Genomic DNA, 22,046 nt, shown 5'->3' with positions numbered 1-22,046 from the left:
AGGCGTACTCGCTGCGCTCGTCTCACGTGGTTCCCGTGTGTACGAACCCTAAGCCCGCTACGGCTCGCAAGCTTCGCCTCCGCTTGTCTAGCATGCACTGTTTGGTCCTGGGTTTTCACCCGCGTGCTTCGCACACGGACTTCAAACCACAGGCGTACTCGCTGCGCTCGAGGGGGAATGGTGACTCTCAACAATTACCGCTATGCAAAGTGACAAATGTATTCCTTTCGTAAAATATGCATTCACACGAAGTCGCTGCCTACGCCCTCTCGAACAGCTGTCGGTACACTATGTTCGCCGTGTACACTCCGTCTTCTTCCTCCCGCTCTGGATACTCGACCAACGCCTTGAATCTCGATCTCGACGTAACCCTTGACATGGCCACATACAGCTGACCGTGGGAAAAGCAAGGAGTCGCCAAGTACAGTCCCAGGTACTGCACCGTTTGTCCCTGCGCCTTGTTGATCGTCATGGCAAAGGCAGTCTGGATAGGAAACTGCCTGCGTCTCAGTCGAAATGGGAAATCGCGGATGTCGCCATCGCTGATGAACACGATGCGCGGGATCAACACATGCTGGCCTTGCCTGTCGCCGGCCATGATAGTGGCGTGGATGACATGATCTTTGAGTTCGACGATTCGCAGGCGTGTTCCGTTGCACAACCCCAGGTCGGGATTTAAGTTCCGCATCATGATGATCGGCATCCCCTTCTTGAGTTTCAGCTTGTGGGGTGGGATGCCACTGATGTTCAGGGAGTTGAGCACCTCCTGCTCGAATAAGTTCCCGTCCTCGTCATCCTCCACTGAGTCTGTGGACACATATTCTCGAGCTGGTCCCGTCATGCGATCCGCTACGGCTTCGTTGATACGATGGACTATCGCGTTCGTGGTGGTGAGGATGGTGCGACTCGCAAAGTACTCGTCCGTTGCGACTTCCGAATTGTTGATGTCGGCGTACATCTCGTCGATCGTGCGCCGCATACCTCGCGGAATAGCTCCCGGACGGATCTCCTCGTCCTCATCTGGATCACCGGCGGGGTTGTCGATGAGCATGTCGCGTGGAATCTTAATGTAGTCATTTCCCAGATCGTTGTGTACCTCGTGTCTCCCCTCTCCAACCTCCAGCAGGTACTCGGAAAACGCAGCCATTTCTGCAGCACTATCGGAGGTGGCAGCCGTGCGAACACGCATGTTCTCTGTCAGACGCACCTTCTGGAAAAGTGGCCACAGTTCGGATGACTTCAGGCATGCGTCGATTGTCTCTGTCGCCGAGCCGCCCTTCACCACGGGGAGAATTTGCCTGAAATCTCCCGAAAGCACAACGACTTTCCCACCGAAAGGTTCTGCCTCGTTATCCAAAACGTCACGAAGCGTTCTATCCACTGCCTCAAACGCGTGCCGATGCGCCATGGGTGCCTCGTCCCAAACTATCAAACTTGCTTTCTTCATCAATTCCGTGACCTGGGATCGCTTGTTGATGTTGCAAGTAGATTCGCCGTCTATCTTCAATGGGATTTTGAAGGTAGAATGCGCTGTCCGACCTCCCATAAGCAGCAGAGAAGCAATCCCACTGGAAGCGACCGCGATTGCAATTTTTCCGGATAGACGAACCTTGGCCAGTATGTTCCGAAGCAGTGTCGACTTCCCGGTACCGCCTGGTCCATCAACGAAGAATAGCTTCCTGCCTTCCTGTGGGTCCTCGACAGCTTGGGTGATCTGATCATAGGTCAAGCGCTGCTCCTCGTTTAGGTGGTCCTCCTCGCTCACAATTTGTTCAAGAACAGACGCGTCATATCCCGTTAGCTCTCGTCGGATGAGATTGTTTTGCAGAACAGACTCAAGCACCAGGCGAGGGAACTCGCTCAGCCGAGGGAGATCAAAGTCTTGGACGGAGTACCCACTGACACTGAGCAAGTCTTGGATACTCTTCAGTGTGTCGAACGTCACAACAGACGTTTTAAAAGGGTCCAACATCTCCCGGTTCCTGTAGGCATAGTCAAGCGAAAGGTCTTTGAAGAATTGGTCCCAAAGACCCCGAACATCCGTAGGCGCCGAGTAGACCAAGATTGTTGCAAAGAGCTGGCGCAGCTGGTACGGCATCTGGAACTCGGCAGCCTCCGACAAACACAAAACCCATTCGCTGTCGTTCTCCAGATAGCCGGCATGTTCAGCCGCGTCTCGATACGTGGGACACAGCACACCATCAACTGTCCGCAGGTCTTCGAAAGACCTCGGTCCTCGGCGATGGCATAATAGCAGGCGTAAATAGAAGCGCTCCATATCACGCGGTGAAACATGCACCATCCGACCAATTGCAGCCTGGTACCTTTTACGTCGAACCCAGCACTTCGTGTTTCCCATCCAGCGGAATTCCTTGGGTATATCCTGGTACAGCATTGTCTTCGCGATCTGGTTCTCGGGTTCGTCGCTCGCACACAATTCGAAGAAGCGGGTCAACATGGTGTGATTCCCACGACCGAGGACACGCTCCGGGTCTTCCGTCGCTCTGAAGAACACGGTTTGGGCATCTTCAACGTGAACGGTAAGCTGAGTGACTGCGTGTGTCTTTCCTTGGATCAAGAAGTCGAGTAAGCGGATACAGGCTTCAACTGGAGATATGTACCTGGCCGTGAGGAAGCGCAGAATCTCGTTTGGCTCTTGCCGAGGGAGCTCTCCACCCGCGCGAACTGCCTCGACAGTTAGCACAGCTTTATCGGACCCTTTGTAGACGTACTTGTATAGATATTTCACAGCTGAAATATCCGTGCACACCTCGACGTTGATGTGGCAATTGTACTTTTGGGATAAGTACGGGTTGTACGGAACAACCCACTGGTTAATAGTGGCGTTGTCGTACTCCCTGCCCTTCCATACCAGGACGCCTTCAGCTCGTCGACGCCGTCTGTAGACCGGATAGCCGTTCACATTGGTCCTTGTCGCCTCTGCAAAAGGTTTCGGGTATCCTTTCGTACACTTCCCGTCCTTCATGCAAGCGCATGACGGGTTTGCCGCTCCACAGGGTCCATGCAGCATGCATGTCATGATTGTCTCGAATAGCTGCGGGAACTTTTCTCTGTCAGGAAGCTCTGCAGACACCATACGATCTACGATTTGGCGAGTACGTGGCTTGTCCTCTTCAGCCAAAATGATCAAGATGTGCGCGTGAGGGAGCCCTCTCTTTTGAAACTCGACCACGTAAATCCGCGCTTCCATACGGCCCAGCACTCCTTCGCTCAGGTCTTTAAGCTGAGCTTGCAGTTTTTGCTGCCAGACACGGGCTACAATATCGGGGCGGTCCTGAGCGTTTTGTTGATCGGACCCAAGGGCCTCGACTATCTCTTCCCATGTAGGGCTGCACGTCGTTGTCATGAACACATCAGGCTTGCCGAATTCTCTAACAATGGCCATTGAGTCTTGGTAGGACTGGTACATCGCTCGAGGACTGCCCATATGAGATGAGGGCAGAATAACGCGGCGTCCCACTTGGTTGAGAAAATGGGTATCACCACCACGGCCTCGATCAGGGTGGACCAACGTACCATCGCCTCTGTCGAACTCAGAGAGTAGCCCTTCGCCTGCTTCCAGCTGAATTGTACCTTCGTTCAGCAGTGCGTCCTGAAGCCCTCTGTACTGATCGGCGCGAATTTGCTTCTGATGTGAGGCCACCCAGCGAAGTTGCTCCTGCTCGCATTTAGCGCGTTGGTCGACACACCACTGCTGAAAGAGACGGCCGCCTTGATGAAGAGCAGACTGATCTCCCACTTTTTGGTGCAACCGGAAGGCGACATGTTCGCGAAGGGACATCTGGTTCTTGTTGCGACGTCTGACTCCGTTCGCGTATGTGTCCGTGTAGGTCCAACCCAGCTCCCCATACGGAAGCAGAAGAGGATACTGAAGAGGATCATACTCCGGGCGCGTCTCGAACAGTCGCAGAAGCCTGTGATCCCGAGTATACAGTAGTAGATCGCGAGGCCTATCCAGGTTGCCGTCCTCGATGAGCGTCGCGCCTACCTCAGAAACGGTTGGCAAATTGTATGTCCGAGGATGCGCTATATTTTCGTGGAGGCGGAACATCATATCCACGACGTCGCTCGTGTCTCGCGAGCGCACTTGCTCTCCGAAACTCAGGAACTGTTGAGCAAATGGGTTGTGCTGCTCCATCATTTGCTCAATGTCCATCAACGCCACAGGATCCAAGTCAGCAAAAATTCCTCTGCGGCGTTGGGCGCGCTGCTGCATGTCCGGGTCTACAATATAGATCTGCGCGAACTTAGGGTCCGTGCGCTCTCCGGTGGCGGGATCAATATAGGGGAGTAGAGATCCCAAGTAGTGACCCATTGCACCCTGGATGCGGTACGTGTACACGCCCCTCTGTCCCGCTACGCTTGCATCCTGGTTGACGTCCTGGAACGATCGGTTGGAGCACGAAGCGCCAATGGACGTGAACGCAAAAGCTTGGTTATACGCTCGTGTGTGCTGTCGAAACGCTGGATCCCGGTACAGTTGCAACAATCTTGGAGGTGCAGGCCGTAAAGGGGGAAGACGAACCTTGTCTTCCAGACAACAGCTCATTTTTGATTCTCCAGGCCACTTCCAAGCGCCACAATGTTCACAAACAGTGGTGGGAGGAAGCCGATGGCGCCCATTCACAACGTCTGGACCCTGGACGTAGGCCACGTCAAAATCCTCATGGTTTGCCAACGCCTCTCCACGTCGAGCCGATCTACGCCGAAATCGCTCTCTCTCGCGTTGCTCCAGTGCTTCTTCCTCAGTCTGTTCTCTGCGGCGTTCCGCATGTTGTTCTTGGTTTACCATGCGTTCTTCGGCGCGTTCCTCCTGCGTAAGCTGTGATCTGCGCTCCGCGTGTTGCTCTTGGTTTACCCTTCGCGCTTCAGTACGCTGCTCCTGCGTAAGCTGTGATCGGCGCTCCGCGTGTTGCTCTTGGTTTACCCTTTGCGCTTCAGCACGCTCCTCCTGCGTAAGCTGTGATCGGCGCTGGGCATGTTGCTCTTGGTTTACCATCCGTTCTTCAGTGCAATCGTGTACACTCCTGTGAAGCGCGCGAGAAGCACTGTTGCGTTCACGCTCCGCGGCGTGGACCTCTTCGTTCAGATTATGCCGACGTTCCTGCTGTGCGATCCGGTTTCGCTCTCGTACGTCCTGAAGCTGCTCGGCACGGAGCTGGGCTCGCCGGGCTAGCTTTCGCTCCGCGTCACGCCGCCGCGCACTCTCCCGCTGATAGTCGGTCATGTTACTTCGTCTGGAACGCGCTCGCTGCGCCTCCCTCATCCGACGTGGATTTGCTTGTGGGTCAGTCGCCCTCTGCACTGGAGCACCTGCAGAGAGCTGGCTAGTCGCCCCTTGTCCAACGACCGTCGGCACAGGAGGGGCGGTTTCACCCGTTGCAACTGTGACGACGTCCCCCCTACCTGCGGCCGCCTCTTGTAGGCTCAGTTGTTCCATCTGCTCCATTGCCACCCGAAACCGCCTTTGAGCCGCGCGGCGGCGCCCCAACCGTCGCCTCTTAGACGCTGGAGACTCGTATCCTTGTGGTGACGCGTTGGCATCGAGGGCCTGGGTATGGCGCTGGTCCAGCTCCTGACGCCGCTCATCACTAACAAAAGAGACCACTGAGCAAGGGACACTTGACAACAACCAAGAAACAGCCGTACCGCTCCCGCTTGCTGCCGACATTCACCATGGTGCTGTCCGCAACAACTGCAACAGCAAATGCAGCGTTAGTGGACTTCCCAATAAATGCGCACGTGCATTGGAAAACAACCACCCAAAACTGCAGTCGTTAGTAAAAGGACGGCCGGTACCTCGCAATTCGCAAGGAGACGCCTTCTGGAGACACACCTGCAGGATACCCGTGTAGCACCACCAGTCTTGCACAGTCCTCGCCACGAACCCGAGTCCTGCACGGCTGTAAAACACCTCATTAGCCTTGCCGCGTTTGCTTTTGTTTGTTTCTGGTCCCTCACATCCACCGTTATCCCTTTAAAGCACCCCCGCATTGGTGCTGCGTCTCAATACCTTTGGAGACACAGCTGCGGGTTCGAGGTGCTGAAGCGCGACTCGGTACCTCAATTCTTTTTTTTTCTTTTCTTTTAGTTGCTTCCTTTGGCAACGGAGGTCTACCGGTCGCGCTCAATGCCACTGAGCTTTATCAGCTCAGGCAATTAACCGTTTTGGTTGTAAAGGGACACGTGTCAGCTTTTTGGGAATCTTTTTTAATATTTTTTTTTAGCAGCAAGGCATCATAGGCATTAAAGGGCCGTACAAACCCCGAGTTCGAGCGCAGACTGCACCAAACCAACGGTTTTCCACCGGTACCACTGCAAATGGCCACCGTCGAGCGGTCCTCACTTGTCACAATAGTGCCGACTCGTCCTTTTGATTGGAAAGTGTCCGCCACAGCCGTAACTGCTCAGAAACCCAAATAGCATGTTACCACACTACGGGCCGGTCCCATTACACGGTGTCAAGCCCGGGGCTAGGATGGACGACCCGGCTAGGCCGGCTTTTATCGCCGTGTGTACCCATCCCAGTCCCCCGGATTGGTATGAGACTTCCCACTATGCCGGCGGGCATAAATGGGCGCCTCAGCACCGCGGCTCCGAAGAGCAGGTTGGATGGCGGACTGTCTTGGAACGCATTTCGGGCGCCAGCTGCAATCTTTTTATCGGACCTCTAACCTGGAGTTATGCTTCCCGGGGGTGAAGGGAGCCCCCCAAAATAGCATGTTCACCAGAAAGCCCGAAAATATGGGGTAACCGTCACGATTGCTTCGAGAGAGGTCGGCCTGGCTCGCTGGGCAGGGATGGGATCCTCTTGGGGGCTGGCTAGGCCGCATCAGTGTGGCCGTCATAGGGTACCCATCCCTCCATGCAGTTGTGCCCTTCCCACACAATGCACGGCTCCGGTTATCCTCCTCTAACACGCACGGTTACCCCTCGACTGCCCTGAAGGTACCAGTTATCCGCAACAGGCGGCACTCCCGAAATCGTTATGTATTAGAATTAAATAGGATTAATCTATACCTACCCTGCCTGCGGCGGGGATGACCTGCCTGCGAAGCTATCCCGCCCGGTCCTCCGTCGAGCTGGTCCGTCGCCGGAGCGTCGTTTTGAAAATGGAAATGAAAAGAAAAGTTGTTGAAAGGCGGTTTATTTTGTCCAATCAGCAGTGATTTCATTCGGCTAGTTCCGATGTGATGTAGTCCACTCTACGCATTATAATAGCCAATCGCGCAGAGGCTCCACTAAATAGCCAATGAGAGGGCTCGAATTATAGTATTGGCGAATGGGGAGGCCGCCTTCGCTGCGCTCGGCAGCTATTTATAGCCAACGGAAAGTCCGGATTTGCGTTACGCTCCGGGTGCGTACGGAATGACGGACGGACGGACAGGTTACTCTGTTACTTGTAGGAGACTAGCCGAGCGCCGCCCGCGTTGCGGGCGGTGGGTGCATGGTTGGTTGGTGCCCGTTCGCTCGCTCATCCAGCTCGCTTCACTACTATTTTTACTATGACAGGGTTATGTTTTATCTCAGTATATTTTACAGTAGACTTGTACCACAACCCTAAGCCCGCTACGGCTCGCAAGCTTCGCCTCCGCTTGTCTAGCATGCACTGCTTGGTCCTGGGTTTTCACCCGCGTGCTTCGCACACGGACTTCAAACCGCAGGCGTACTCGCTGTGCTCGTCTCACGTGGTTCCCGTGTGTACGAACCCTAAGCCCGCTACGGCTCGCAAGCTTCGCCTCCGCTTGTCTAGCATGCACTGCTTGGTCCTGGGTTTTCACCCGCGTGCTTCGCACACGGACTTCAAACCACAGGCGTACTCGCTGCGCTCGTCTCACGTGGTTCCCGTGTGTACGAACCCTAAGCCCGCTACGGCTCGCAAGCTTCGCCTCCGCTTGTCTAGCATGCACTGCTTGGTCCTGGGTTTTCACCCGCGTGCTTCGCACACGGACTTCAAACCGCAGGCGTACTCGCTGTGCTCGTCTCACGTGGTTCCCGTGTGTACGAACCCTAAGCCCGCTACGGCTCGCAAGCTTCGCCTCCGCTTGTCTAGCATGCACTGCTTGGTCCTGGGTTTTCACCCGCGTGCTTCGCACACGGACTTCAAACCGCAGGCGTACTCGCTGCGCTCGTCTCACGTGGTTCCCGTGTGTACGAACCCTAAGCCCGCTACGGCTCGCAAGCTTCGCCTCCGCTTGTCTAGCATGCACTGCTTGGTCCTGGGTTTTCACCCGCGTGCTTCGCACACGGACTTCAAACCGCAGGCGTACTCGCTGCGCTCGTCTCACGTGGTTCCCGTGTGTACGAACCCTAAGCCCGCTACGGCTCGCAAGCTTCGCCTCCGCTTGTCTAGCATGCACTGCTTGGTCCTGGGTTTTCACCCGCGTGCTTCGCACACGGACTTCAAACCGCAGGCGTACTCGCTGCGCTCGAGGGGGAATGGTGACTCTCAACAATTACCGCTATGCAAAGTGACAAATGTATTCCTTTCGTAAAATATGCATTCACACGAAGTCGCTGCCTACGCCCTCTCGAACAGCTGTCGGTACACTATGTTCGCCGTGTACACTCCGTCTTCTTCCTCCCGCTCTGGATACTCGACCAACGCCTTGAATCTCGATCTCGACGTAACCCTTGACATGGCCACATACAGCTGACCGTGGGAAAAGCAAGGAGTCGCCAAGTACAGTCCCAGGTACTGCACCGTTTGTCCCTGCGCCTTGTTGATCGTCATGGCAAAGGCAGTCTGGATAGGAAACTGCCTGCGTCTCAGTCGAAATGGGAAATCGCGGATGTCGCCATCGCTGATGAACACGATGCGCGGGATCAACACATGCTGGCCTTGCCTGTCGCCGGCCATGATGGTGGCATGGATGACATGATCTTTGAGTTCGACGATTCGCAGGCGTGTTCCGTTGCACAACCCCAGGTCGGGATTTAAGTTCCGCATCATGATGATCGGCATCCCCTTCTTGAGTTTCAGCTTGTGGGGTGGGATGCCACTGATGTTCAGGGAGTTGAGCACCTCCTGCTCGAATAAGTTCCCGTCCTCGTCATCCTCCACTGAGTCCGTGGACACATATTCTCGAGCTGGCCCAGTCATGCGATCCGCTATGGCTTCGTTGATACGATGGACTATCGCGTTCGTGGTGGTGAGGATGGTGCGACTCGCAAAGTACTCGTCCGTTGCGACTTCCGAATTGTTGATGTCGGCGTACATCTCGTCGATCATGCGCCGCATACCTCGCGGAATAGCTCCCGGTCGGATCTCCTCGTCCTCATCTGGATCACCGGCGGGGTTGTCGATGAGCATGTCACGTGGAATCTTAATGTAGTCATTTCCCAGATCATTGTGTACCTCGTGTCTCCCCTCTCCAACCTTCAGCAGGTACTCGGAAAACGCAGCCATTTCTGCAGCACTATCGGAGGTGGCAGCCGTGCGAACACGCATGTTCTCTGTCAGACGCACCGTATGGAAAAGTGGCCACCGTTCGGATGACTTCAGGCATGCGTCAATTGTCTCTGTAGCCGAGCCGCCCTTCACCACCTGGAGAATTTGCCTGGAATCTCTCTGAAACTCGACCACGCATGGGAATGAAAAGAAACGTTGTTGAAAGGCGGTTTATTTTGTCCAATCAGCATCAGTGATTTTATTCCGTTAGTTCCGATGTGGTGTAGTCCACACTACTCATTATAATAGCCAATCGCGCAGAGGCTCGAATATATAGCCAATGAGAGGGCTCGTAGTATAATAATAGCGAATGGGGAGGCCGCCTTCGCTGCGCTCGGCAGCTATTTATAGCCAACGGAAAGTCCGGATTTGCGTTACGCTCGAGGTGCGTACGGAATGACGGACGGACGGACGGACGGACAGGTTACTCTGTTACTTGTAGGAGATGTATAAACATGGATTCCCAAGTTTTTAGCTACTCCTGACGATGGTAGTTTTTCTATCTCCTGATTGGCTAGGAAGCTGTGCTGTCGAGGTTTATGCACTAACCCTGAATGACTTGGATTTCTATGTATGACTTCGAGTTTGTATGGCCCCCCGAACATGATAAATTGACCGAAAATGGTCGCGGAGTTTTCATATAGGAAACCCGAGCCAAAAATGGGAGGACACTCACCTCGGAGAAGACCCGGAGCGTTCATATAGGAAAGCCGAGCCAATAAATGTAGGACACGGAGCACCGGCCTACCCTTCTCCGGTTTGTCTTGATTTCACTATACTGTCCTCTCGTGTATAGGGACCCTAAACTCTAAAGGGCGGGGCGGCTACTCTGTTGTAGCAAAACTCACAATTCATGTTGGAGAGAACGCGACACCGCCGACCGCAGTTGCGCGACTCTTCGTGAACCGCCATCTTCATTCCGAGTAGAGAGTGTGTCAGGAAGCGATCGTGAACGTTTTGGTAACGAAGCGCCCAATGGACAGGGTCACGGCGGAACTGGATCACGAAGGCGTTCCACGCGATGGACCGGTCGTCTGGGTGCACGCGATCTCCTCCCAGCTCGCGCCTCTTGAACAGCTTCCATCGGCAAAACAATTCTATAAAACAATCGTGAGCGTTAAAGTTGAACTTGTCTCGCATAGACGGTTCTAGCTGGTACACAAAGCTATCTCCCATGCCGATCAAACTGGACGTGTCGAACAGTCTTGTTCCAATGCCGTCCACTTGCCAGCCGACCATGTGCGGAAGGTATCCTGCCATCCAGATTGGATTAGTATGTTTGATCTCTTCGTGAAAAGGATCATACTGGCCACCGAGCTCCTCGGCAACCTTACTAGTCAATCTGGATGTCAACGTAAGCGACTGAGCAGAAGTACTAGCACCACCGAGACCCTCGGCAGCGATACTCCTCCTCGTGCCGCTCACGTCGCGCGGGGGTGGATCAATGGGTTCCGTACATGAAGGCGACGCTGGTTCTGATAGCGGAGGTGATTGCGAGTACTCGGTCGGGAACGGAGCCGGCGAAACATATTCTGGAAGGTTCATCGTTGGCGGGGACATCTGCGGAGATTCCATCGTTGGCGGCGGAGGTTCATTTGTCGGAAGCGACATCAGCGGGGATTGTATAGTCGGAGGCGACATCAACGGGGACGCTTCATCATGACCATGGGGCGGAGTTTGTGGTTCATCGTCGGACGGGAGCGACTGCGTCTTCACAGATTCATCTTCGGACGGGATCAACCGCGTCTCTCGAGAGTCGTCCGTTTCGGAATGAGATTCGAGAACAATCTCGTCCATCGTGAAATGAATGGATCGCATGGAAGAAGCACTTGAGGTTTTGGGGTTTTAGTGTTTTTTGAAAAACCTTGATTGCGACGCAGCACCCATCAAGGCTCGAACTGACTCGAAACACAAAAAAGAGTGCACCACAGAGTTGTTACACAAGAGACGCGCTATTGTGCAATGCTGAACAACAGTTGCGAGTTACATAATCGAGTTGGCCGCAGTCGAGCTTCACGAAGCGATACTCGAGCGCAGTATCAACCTTGTCAGTAGTTACTGCAAGATCTTCTTTGACATCAGCCAATGTCGCAGTGGTGTCTTTAGCATAACTGAGGAGCTCCGCAAGGCGATTGACATATTGCTTAGCTTGAGCATAGTTCGAAATCATGGTGTTGATATACTTATATGTTTGATGTTCAATTTAAAACAAAAAGAGTTCGAGCCTTTAGTGTTGCTCAATCGCGCTGGTGATCATTGTTGCGATTTCAGTAAATCCGTTTTCAATAGCAATCGCCAAAGATGGGTTCAAGAAGATTGGCAATTGAGTTGGTATCAAGAGCTTGACGGAGTCACATTGGTTGTTACGTACAGCGCTAGATAGCGCACACCAGTGTTCAAAACCTCCACAACGAGTGATCAGCAGCTTTACCATTTCAGATTGATTACAACGCATCGCTTTGTCTAACGCGCAGCTTATAGACGAGCCCAACGTCTTGGTACACAAGAGACTCGCGATTGCGCAATGACCTTGAGCAGCGGCAGCATCCAATGCCAGTGAAAAGTAACATTCATTACGAACTTGATTCAACAAGTGATTTACAATCTCGTGCTGTCCATCTCGTGCAGCTTCGATCAAGGCTGTGCCATTCATATGAGCGCTGGCATATACATGAAGAAGCTCAAACGCTTTCCACTTCTTTGTATAAATTATCATCTTCATCAATGAATAGATATTGATAGTCATATGGTTGGTAGCGCATATAAGCTCAATCAAGTTGAATCGATCATTATTGATTGCTTGTTTGATTGCTTTGTAACTCGCTTTCTTCTTCAAGGTGAGAGCTTTCTCTGCGAGCAGCCATTCAATAACATCGAAATCATTATTCTTCACTGCCAAGGTCATAGCAGTTTGCGTGCATGGCAGATCTTTAAACTTCGTAAACACCATCATAGAGCTTGCACGATTCAGCGTAACTGGTTGAAGAAACGATGAAACTAGTTCAAGCACCAGTCCATCAAAGTCATTGCATAGCGCGTTAGCCACAGATGCGAGAATCGGAGTAGCAGTCATTGTTGTGATTGATATATTAATCTGTGGAGACTTCAATTTTAAGAATAGCTTTAGAGGCTCTGGTGCATAAAAAATGATGTTCACTCATCTTCTCTCTACGCTCTTTGTGGAAACTGAATCATATGCTTCGTTATGAGCATCTTGGAAAGCTCATAATGATTCGCTACAATCGCAGTGATGTTCGCAATTCGAATCTCGTTTGAGTTGCACGTATCACTTAGCATATCTACAATCTCGTAGCGACCATACTCAGCAGCAGCGAACAACGCATATGTGCATGCGCCACGTGTAATGTCAGTTGGAGCTAAGAACGTAACGACATCCGTGTATCCGCGTTCCGCAGCAATGCCAAAGCTATCAACATTGTCGTTGCCAAGAACAAACCCTCTCTCCACGTGGAGCCACTTGATCACGTCAAGGTTGTTCGTCGCGATCGCTGTATCAAACGTTGTCTGAGTGATCGGTAGGTTCGTGAACTTCGTAAGCACTGCAATCGATCCTGCGCGATCAAGGGTCGCCGGTTGCAAGAACGATGGGATCAGCTCAGTCACTAGTCCATCAAACTCGTTCGACAGAGTCTTGCTCACAGATGTAAGAAGGACAGTCATTATTGCGTTTTGAAATGCTTTATACTATTAAGGAGCCGCATTTGTTATTTTGAGGTCAGAATAGCTCTAGAGCAAAAAAAGACAATTGCTATATTAGCATTATCTAAGTGAAGCATGCTTTTACTCTTCTTCAATCGTCCAGATTGATTCAGGAGTCAGTCCTTCAGTAGTAATGAAGTGGCCCGACGTCTCAGGCAGCTTATAGACGATCCACGCGATTTCGTGAACTGCACGAGCGTAGCTCAAGATGCATTGCTTCTTGACAAGTTTCGACACAATCTCCATTTCTTTGTAATCGTGCTCATTGATGTATGATTGATACATCTTCTCCAACGCATCTCTCATATCTTTCTGGGAAGAACAGATAGCCACAATACGTGATTCCTTGTGCGTTGTCTCGTGACTAGTGCCAAGCGACGAGTGTGGCGAGAGGAACTCGATGATGTAAGTAGCGTTCATGGTAGATATGAAGTCTTTTGAGGTGATTAGTATATTAATCTGTGAGAACTTCAATTTTGAGGTCAGAATGAGAACTCGTTAAATGGCTCTCTAGAGCAAAAAAAGAGATATACTCTATTCGTATCTATTCTCTGTTTCGATAACACGAACAGCTTTCAGAACATCTTCAATGTCTTCTTCAGAGTCTGATTCATTCTCCATGCAGCGAGCCGCTTCAAGAGCATTGTATTGCATCGTGATGCCATCAAAGTCTGCAATCGCATGATCCAATGCTTGCGTGATAACTGTGTAAAGTTGTTCACGTTGCTCTTGAATGATACGGGCGCGAAACGCCTTCAATGATTCACCAGTAGTCTCTTCAATGCTTTGCTTCTGCGCGACTAGCATCTCCAACTGATTAAGAATCTTCTTTTGAGTTGCTTCGTACTTACGTTGCGCAATATCATACTTACGTTGCGCTTCTTCATTCTTTGCTAGCGCGTCCTTCAGATCAAAGTCTGCGATAGCGTCCTTAAGAGCATGCCAGAACTTCACAAGAATCACCATGATCGCTAATGTTACAAAGAATGATGATTGTATATTGATACAGCCATCGATCGAAATGTTTATTATATGATCAAGTACGAAGCATACGAATCTTGGATAGTCAATGTTCCTGCCGGCGGCAAAACGGGAAAAGGTTCTACAAGTGGCGACGCCTCACTCAAGGATGAATTGATCGCTGCACTGAAGATCGTGCAGACGATTGCATCATTGAAGCGAGTTGGCATCACCGATGATAAGACCAAAACAATGTTGATCGAGGCTTTCAAGTTCATGAACCGCACATTCGCGGACGAGTCAATTCAACTGAAGGCATCAACTCCGAGCGACAAGCTCACATTAGATATAACAAGTAGCCCAGTAGTAGCATACGCTACATATATGTATCAGCGCGCGAATCACTGGAAGTGTGACAGAGATGCATGGGAGCTTACTGGTATCGACTTAGATAAGTTATATACTAAGAAGCGGGATGCAGTACGACTGGCGACGCGTGCATTGTACACTGGGACATACACGCCGCCTTCGAAAGCATCTAATGAGCTAGGTAAGTATATTGATGCGGCGTATCAGAACATTGTAGACTTTGTATCGGAAGAACCTCTTAATGGTAGATATGCATCAATTGTTGCCGCGCCGCCGAGTGAGTTTATACAACAATACGAGCGTCAACTCAGCGCGAGACTCAAAAGTATGCGCAGACCACCTACTAAGTACCTTCCGGTTGAAAACGCACGCGAATATGATTTTACCTTAAAGAACTATCATGTCTTGTCACGGACGAATCTATCCGTCCGCACCATTGGTCAGTCACCAAGACTGGATCAAAGCTCATATACACTTTCCGCATTTGCAAACTCGATATTGAAAAGGCATCTCCTAGCAAGAATCATGAAATAGAAGGTAAGCTTAACGAGCAAATGCAAATGCAAGCGTTCTTTGGATTGTATACACTATCGTGTCCTGTCAAGGATGCTCATGTGTTTGAAGCTAAGGCATGCACGCAATGCGGAGCAACCAAGGATCAGCTAGACAATCAAGATGCGAAGTACTATAAGAAGTATGTGAAGACGTACGATACCTATCGCCGCTCTATAGTCACCGAGCTGATTGAGGACGCGTCAAGTATCATGTCGTATGCTACTGCAGTAGATAAGGCTATTGTACTTGATAGCAAATCAAAGCCTGATATGGTAAAACTGGAGTCGCTTTCAAACAGCATCTCCAAGTTGTTCAACGTAACCGAGCTGATGTACATTGGCAATGACGCAAGCGGCGCGCGCTCGATAGACATTATTGAATCGTATGTGCGTCTCTTGTATTCGCATTACGTATTTGCGAAGAACGCATCGATTGATACGCGCAGTCACCCAGATCCGTTGTTCTTCGCGTTTATCAAAACTAACTTCATTAGTGATACTAATCATAAGTCAAGTAAACTAGAGAACCTGCCCGCGTTCCCCAATGCCACAAACGCGGATCAGTTGCTTATTGAACTGTTCCAGATAGTATATGATTTACTCGAGAAGGGTGATAGTTGTGGCGTTGGGTTTTGATGCCGAACTGTCACGGTTCGGCTGACGTTGCACCTTTCAGTGAACGGCGACAGAGCGTCTTGATTGGCGGGTCTCATTTCCCGCGCTATAGTGACCTAGGAGCAATAGTGACCGAGGTCTCGGCTGGGTCTAATAAAACCCCGGCCGAGGTTAAAAGCCTCGTTTGTACCCATTTCGTGTCGTACCCTCGGCTGTGTAGAGCCGGCTATACGATTTCCCACAGAGATCTGTTTACACTTGATATTTGTATAGAGATATAGGACTAGCCAAATGATGACCTACAGAGGCTCCCAGAGCTGTAGGATAAGAGAAATAAATCAGCAGTCTTCCCCACAAGCCACCAAGGGTCAAGTCCGTCTTCGGTAAGTCTAGCTAGCTTGTCTTAGGGTCTGGATACGCTCGGCTGCGTGGGATGCCTGTCAGCGAGCTTGAGGTACATTGAACCGAGAGTTTGTTGCTGGTCAGTCCAAGAGATAGGAGTGGCCGAGAGTTAGGGGCGACAGGGAGTGTCGGTCCCTATATATTGGTAGAACCCGAGTGTTCCCAAGTGTATTTCACTACCCGCCGAGGTTACCCTCGGCAAACCCGTATTAGGCGTGACTGCCGGTACCCTTACTTCTGAGGGACTGCGGGGGTTCGCGCGAAAGCGCAATATTGCATTCTAGCCCTCGCTCGTGGCTAGTAGTGCAGGTTTTAAGGTTGACCGAACTCAACCTTGGTATACAGAGGCGCTTACAACCAACCCGGTGTAAGGGATCGTTCCTGGTCTTCAGGTGTTGATCCAACGTTCGCTGACCTTTCGCGAGGGAAGCGTGTGTTGTTGGTGGGACTCATACCGTTCGGTAGTGAGATTTTCTGCGTGTTCCTACACGACAACTGGTGCCGCGACCCGGGATTGGTGTGACCTTCTGTGTGTCTTGGTTGCATATAGGTCTTACCTTAACGAGCATTCGAGAGAAGAAAGAAGAGAAGAAGAAAGAAGATGGCGAAAGAAGCGAAGTCAGCGGTACCAGCAACGCCGGCGAGGTCAAGTGGAACGCGTACCGAGGGTTCGGGGCGTTCCGGTTCGTCGTTCGCGACGCCGAGTACGTTGGCGTCGATTAACGAGCGTTCGGACAGTTTTGATGAGCCGATGGACTACTCTGACGCCAAGGAAGATGACGAAGAAGATGACCTGGAAGAGAAGGCAGCTATGCCCGAGCTTTCGGAAGCCGCTGCAGTATCTGCAGGACGCAGCGGAGGGGTGAGGTCGCTTGCGCGAAACCTCACCGAAGAGTTGAACGAAGTGGCTGGTCCCGAACCAGCCAACGGTTACGACGAAGATGAGTCCGACGATCACCGATCGTCGGCGATGGCCGAGGATGCGAATTCTCGGCCGAATGGCGGCCGGCCTCCTCTTAACGGAGACACCCCGGCCGCCAACCGAGTTCTGGGTCGATACCTAGAACTCATGAAGGTGAAGAGCAATTGGATGCGATCCTTTGCTCCAGAGGTTGTTCGCCAAGCCATCTGGATGGAGCTCGGTGGCGAGTTAACTGTGCCCGTGGAGGCGTGGAACACTCGGCAGGTGGCCGAGGACACGGTGCAACTCCTACGCGCTATGGGATGTGAACCCCAAGTGTTCCCGTCGGAAGCAGACCTCCGAGCATGGGCACCCGAGGACGCCGCTACGGCGCTTCGCAAGTGGAAGCAGAAGCTTCGGTCGGCCTTCGGGGTGGCCGAGGCGGGAGTTAGCCGTCCACCGAACGTCCGCCACGCATCGGATCCGGTCGACCCGTCCATGATTCCGTTGCCGGTGACCCCTGGGAGACGCCCCAGAGGGTCGACCGAGGCCGGAATATTTTCAGCCCAAGGTGCGACGTCGACATATTTCCAAGACTCTCACATGGTGACGCCGAGGTCGGTCAGTCGCACAGAACGACTGGCGAGAGAGGCCGAGGGATATCGAACCGCTCCGACTGCTGGACGAAGTGCAAATCGGACGCCCAGCCGACGTTACGACCTCCGCGATGACTCGTCTGACGAAGATTCGTTCGACGTCGGAGACACCGGGGGTGACTTGACGGGAGAATGGGCACGCCAAATTCGTGAGCTGAGCGCTGTGGGGAATGACAGTGCGACACCGAGGCTAGAGATCGCTACGCATCTCCCACTCGGAAACATTAAGCCGTACTTGGGACTCCGCGATAAGAGCGAGAAATCCATGCAGTGGCTCCGAGCGTTCATATACGAGATGAAAGGGACGCACACGCCGCCCAACGAATGGTGCATGGCGTTTGAATTGAGCCTCCAAGATGGTGCTCTGCATTGGTACCGACAGCTGCCCCGCAAAACGAGACGCACGTGGAAATTGTTGAGCGATGCGTTCATTAAATACTACTGCTCGAGGTTCAACCAGTCTGCGAAGGCTCGGTACTACTCGGCCAAGCGAGAGGAGAAGGAGCATGTCTGCGACTACCTCAACCGACTTAACGGCTATGCTCGCAACGCCGGAGTGCAGTTCGAGCATGGCGGTCGTGATGCAAAGGACCACGTCGAGCACTTCTTGGATTCGTGCGAAGACCGAGGTCTAGAAGAGCGTCTGTGCCATGTCCGAGTTAAGAACATTCACGACCTCGAGGATATGATCAATGATATCCTTCGTCGCAGAGAGCGAAAATCGGGACGCGAGTCCTCGGTCCGCCGCCCTCGAGGGCAAGAGGTAGCACGCCGACGCGATGGTGGGCGCTCCGAGGATCCGCGGGACAGCTATCGCCGAGACCGACGTCACCGAGAGGACGACCGTCGTCGAGAAGACCGTTACCGAGACGATAACCGTCGCCGGGATGACCAACAATATCGACCGAGGGTCACTCTCACTGACGCACTGACCAACATAGTGACAGCACTGAATGCGGGACGCTTGGTGGACGCGCGTGGAGGATACCCGGAAGCGTACAACGACGGATATGATGACACCGAGGAGTATGGGCCGGAGTCTCACTCTGGCGATGACGACCGATACTCCGAAGGGTACTCGGACGACGGATACGCGTCGACCGAGGACCGAGGCCACGTGGCTGCCGCAAACGACTCTGAACGTCGCAATGCGGCTGAAGGAACGTTCGCTCGCGCCGACAACCGTCGGCCGAGGGCAAGTAACGGCCAACGCCCGTATGACCGAGACGACCAGCACCGAAACTCCACCGGACGCGATAGTCGACGCCAATATGGTCCATGCGCCGCCTGTGGAGGGCTCACCCATTCGGCTCACTACTGTTTTAAGCGATGCAAGATGTGCAAACAGGTTCATGATGCCGGGAAGTGTGAAGCCTTCCAAGAACTCACGAATCTCCTCCGAGCTAAGGTCGAGAAGAAGGACCTCTCGCCGGAGTTGCAAGAACTCGTCTATGGGAGTCATTTAAACTAGGCAGCCCGCCAACTGAAACTGGGTTGGTCCCAATCGGGCTGCCACAGTTAGCCAAACCTGCGCTGGATGCGGACTATATGTTCGCATTCGCAGGTGTGAGCAAACGGCCTGATGACTTGAATATGGAATATGTGAAAACGACGGAAAATGTAAAGGAGAGAGGCGTAAGCCTCGGTGAGAGTGAAGTGAATGGACGACGTGTGGACGGAGACGGAGTGGAGCTAACCGATGCTTCGATCCTCAGCATGGCCAAAATCGACCATCCATCCCGAGACCTCGGCCAGACGATTAAACTGTTATCTGGCGAGAGAATGGGGTGGTGGTCATCCCAGCGCTATGACAAGAGGAAGCGATTGCGAGCCCTCGTCAATGGGGCTGTAAACGACTCGCGAACGAGGATTCTGCTAGACACTGGAGCGAATGTCAGTGTGATTTCCGCGTCATACGCGAAACGGTTGCGCTTGCGCGAAGTTCCAGATCACGGTAGGAGTCTGGAAGTGCGAGGAATTAACCCAGGGGTGATGGAGACCCGCAGACGAGCACTCGTTAAAGTCACGCTAGGCTGGGAGCGCGTGTACGAATTTGAAGTATGGGTTATGGATCACAGTGCAGGAGTGGACGTGGTCCTGGGAACAGACTTCATGATTCCAGCCGGAGTCCGGTTGGATCTGTTCCACGGTACTGCGAGACTACCGGACGAGGTAATGGTACCCCTGGTGAAGTCGCAGAACCCAGCAGAGGCCGAGCCGTACAGCATGCAAGTGACTGGACGCCCGACCGAAGATTTGTCGGTCCCAGGGCGTGAGTGGCGAGAATTTAGGTTACCACGACGACGGCCGCCTCTGACTACTCACGACGTGTGGGCACGCCGGATTGGAAACCTGGTGCCCACTGTAACGAGGTCTCGACGAGGGCAGCCGACGATGGTGCGACTAACGAACGTGTCACCGAAGATTGCTCACTGCGCGAGACACGAATCGGTACTGCTGTGGGTGAAAAAGGGTGACCTGCCGCAAGGGGATGGATACACTCGTTTGAACTCCGCTAAGTATGAGGAGTGGCAAGTCCTGGCGTATGCGGAGTGTCGAGACGAGACTTTGTTCGCGCGGGAACGCAAACTCTACGAACGATGGTTGGCAGATCAGCCACCAGCTGTAGAACGACGAGACTATCCGACACCTCGCGGCATCCTACCTCGACCACCCGACGACTTGGAAGGCCTAGACGAGGGCCAGATAACGTTCGCGAATAGGGGCACTGAGGAACCGGCAGAACGAGACCGAACGCCGTTGACGACTTCGGTGCAACCCTCTGACGAACCTGTTGGAGATAGATGGGTCGACGTAGATGACGACTCGGTGGCGACCGACACCTCTGATGGCGCGGATACAACGTACACGAGTGAAGAGAACTCCATCCCAGTCCTCGGTGATGACCCGGAGACCCGATTGGACTCTGCCTTCGTAGCAATGATGCATGAGATTGCCGCGGGGGACGGTTCAGGTAGTGGGAACACCGATACCAATACGTCCGAACATTTAGCGAATGAGATCGAGTTGACGGACTATGCACACGAGTTGGCGTTCTTACCGGACCTGACCGAAGCCTCGGAAACGGTACTGGATTATTCAGGACCGAATGTTCTGAACCCGAGCGCGACAGCCCGTCAACAAGAACGTCTCGTTGCGGTGCTGAAACGACACGAGAAGATCATGATTGCGAGTGGGAATGCTCTGCCACCACCGGCCTACGGCGTGGTGTGCGATATTGACGTACAGGGGCATCCACCCATCAAACAGAGAGCTCGGAGAACACCGCTCCGACACCTTCGGAAGCTGTACGAGCTTCTGAAAGGCTTGCTGAAAGCTCGTCTGGTGGCGTTTTCGGACAGCCCATGGGCGTCGCCCATCGTGATCGTGCTCAAGAAGAATGGAGTTGATATTCGGTTGTGCATCGACTACAAGATGGTGAATGCAGTGACGGCGATTATGGAGTACGCCATGCCGTTAGTCGATGACTTGTTGACCGACCTGGAAGCCTACCTATGGTTCTGCTCACTTGATGCGGCCAGTGGATTCTGGGCTATTATGATGACGATGCGGGCCCGCAAAGTCTCGGCATTCGTCTGTGCACTCGGACATTTCGAATGGCTTCGTATGCCGTTTGGATTGAAGAATGCACCGATGATTTACCAACGAATGATTGACAATGCTCTGTGGGGTTTCGTTCAACCCAAAGGCGGCTGGCTCCACTTTTCGGAGCTTATGCGAACGGCCGAAGCCCACGCCGAGGTTGCGCGGACAGGGGTGACCGACCCTTCATCGCGACAACTCGAGGAGTCAACAACTCGGGTGACCAAATTCGAGGCCGACCGCGAATCCTCGGTCACGCTTGACGCAGTGAATGAGTTAGTGAACAGCCCTGTTGCCGACATGTTCTCCACCGGAGAACCGGATGAATCCTCGTTGGTGCCAGTGTTCGACCGACGGTCGTTTGTTGATGATATCTGTTTTGGGTCCGAGACTTTCGACGCGTGCCTGGACACGTTAGACCGTCTGCTCCAACGGTTCACCGAATGTCGCATTAGTGTGAGCTTTACGAAGAGTATCTTCGTCCAGCCGAAGGTGGATTTCCTGTCACACGAAGTCTCTGCAGAAGGTATTCGAGCCGACACCAAGAAGATGAAAGCAGTGACCGAGCTGCCATTCCCTGCTTCAAAAAAGGGGATGCAGTCTTTCCTCGGTGCGCTGAATTATTACAGTCGATTCATCCAGGACTTCGCAGTGTATGGAGCAGCTTTGTACCAGTTGAAGGACGAAGACTTCACGCCTAGTGGCAGCCTCTCGGCAGCCAAACGAAGCTTCGCCGCTCTCCAACAGAAGGTTGCAGAGGCACCGATTCTCCGGCACTTTGACCGAGACAAGGA

General features: G+C 52.8%; 4 protein-coding genes across 4 annotated transcripts; all 4 read right to left on the bottom strand.

Annotated features, from left to right (window-relative positions):
• Positions 1–10,273: 10,273 nt before the first annotated feature.
• KRP23_1898 (uncharacterized protein) lies at positions 10,274–11,269 on the bottom strand (the record flags this gene model as incomplete). Its single annotated transcript, XM_067886564.1, has 1 exon — positions 10,274–11,269. The coding sequence occupies one exon, from the start codon at positions 11,267–11,269 to the stop codon at positions 10,274–10,276; it is 996 nt and encodes a 331-aa protein (XP_067749233.1).
• Positions 11,270–12,640: 1,371 nt separating this feature from the next.
• KRP23_1897 (uncharacterized protein) lies at positions 12,641–13,153 on the bottom strand (the record flags this gene model as incomplete). Its single annotated transcript, XM_067886563.1, has 1 exon — positions 12,641–13,153. One exon carries the CDS (start codon positions 13,151–13,153, stop codon positions 12,641–12,643), a length of 513 nt encoding a protein of 170 aa, XP_067749232.1.
• A 120-nt stretch (positions 13,154–13,273) lies between these two features.
• KRP23_1896 (uncharacterized protein) lies at positions 13,274–13,612 on the bottom strand (the record flags this gene model as incomplete). The annotated part of the gene is made up of 1 exon (XM_067886561.1): positions 13,274–13,612. The coding sequence occupies one exon, from the start codon at positions 13,610–13,612 to the stop codon at positions 13,274–13,276; it is 339 nt and encodes a 112-aa protein (XP_067749231.1).
• A 114-nt stretch (positions 13,613–13,726) lies between these two features.
• On the bottom strand, positions 13,727–14,158 carry KRP23_1895 (uncharacterized protein; the record flags this gene model as incomplete). The annotated part of the gene is made up of 1 exon (XM_067886560.1): positions 13,727–14,158. The coding sequence occupies one exon, from the start codon at positions 14,156–14,158 to the stop codon at positions 13,727–13,729; it is 432 nt and encodes a 143-aa protein (XP_067749230.1).
• Positions 14,159–22,046: the final 7,888 nt, after the last annotated feature.

The sequence above is a fragment of the Phytophthora ramorum genome, assembly GCF_020800215.1.
Source record: "Phytophthora ramorum isolate Pr-102 chromosome Unknown Phyram_PR-102_s0002, whole genome shotgun sequence".
Taxonomy (NCBI): Eukaryota; Oomycota; class Peronosporomycetes; order Peronosporales; family Peronosporaceae; genus Phytophthora; species Phytophthora ramorum.
This window is presented reverse-complemented; position numbering and strand designations above follow the sequence as displayed.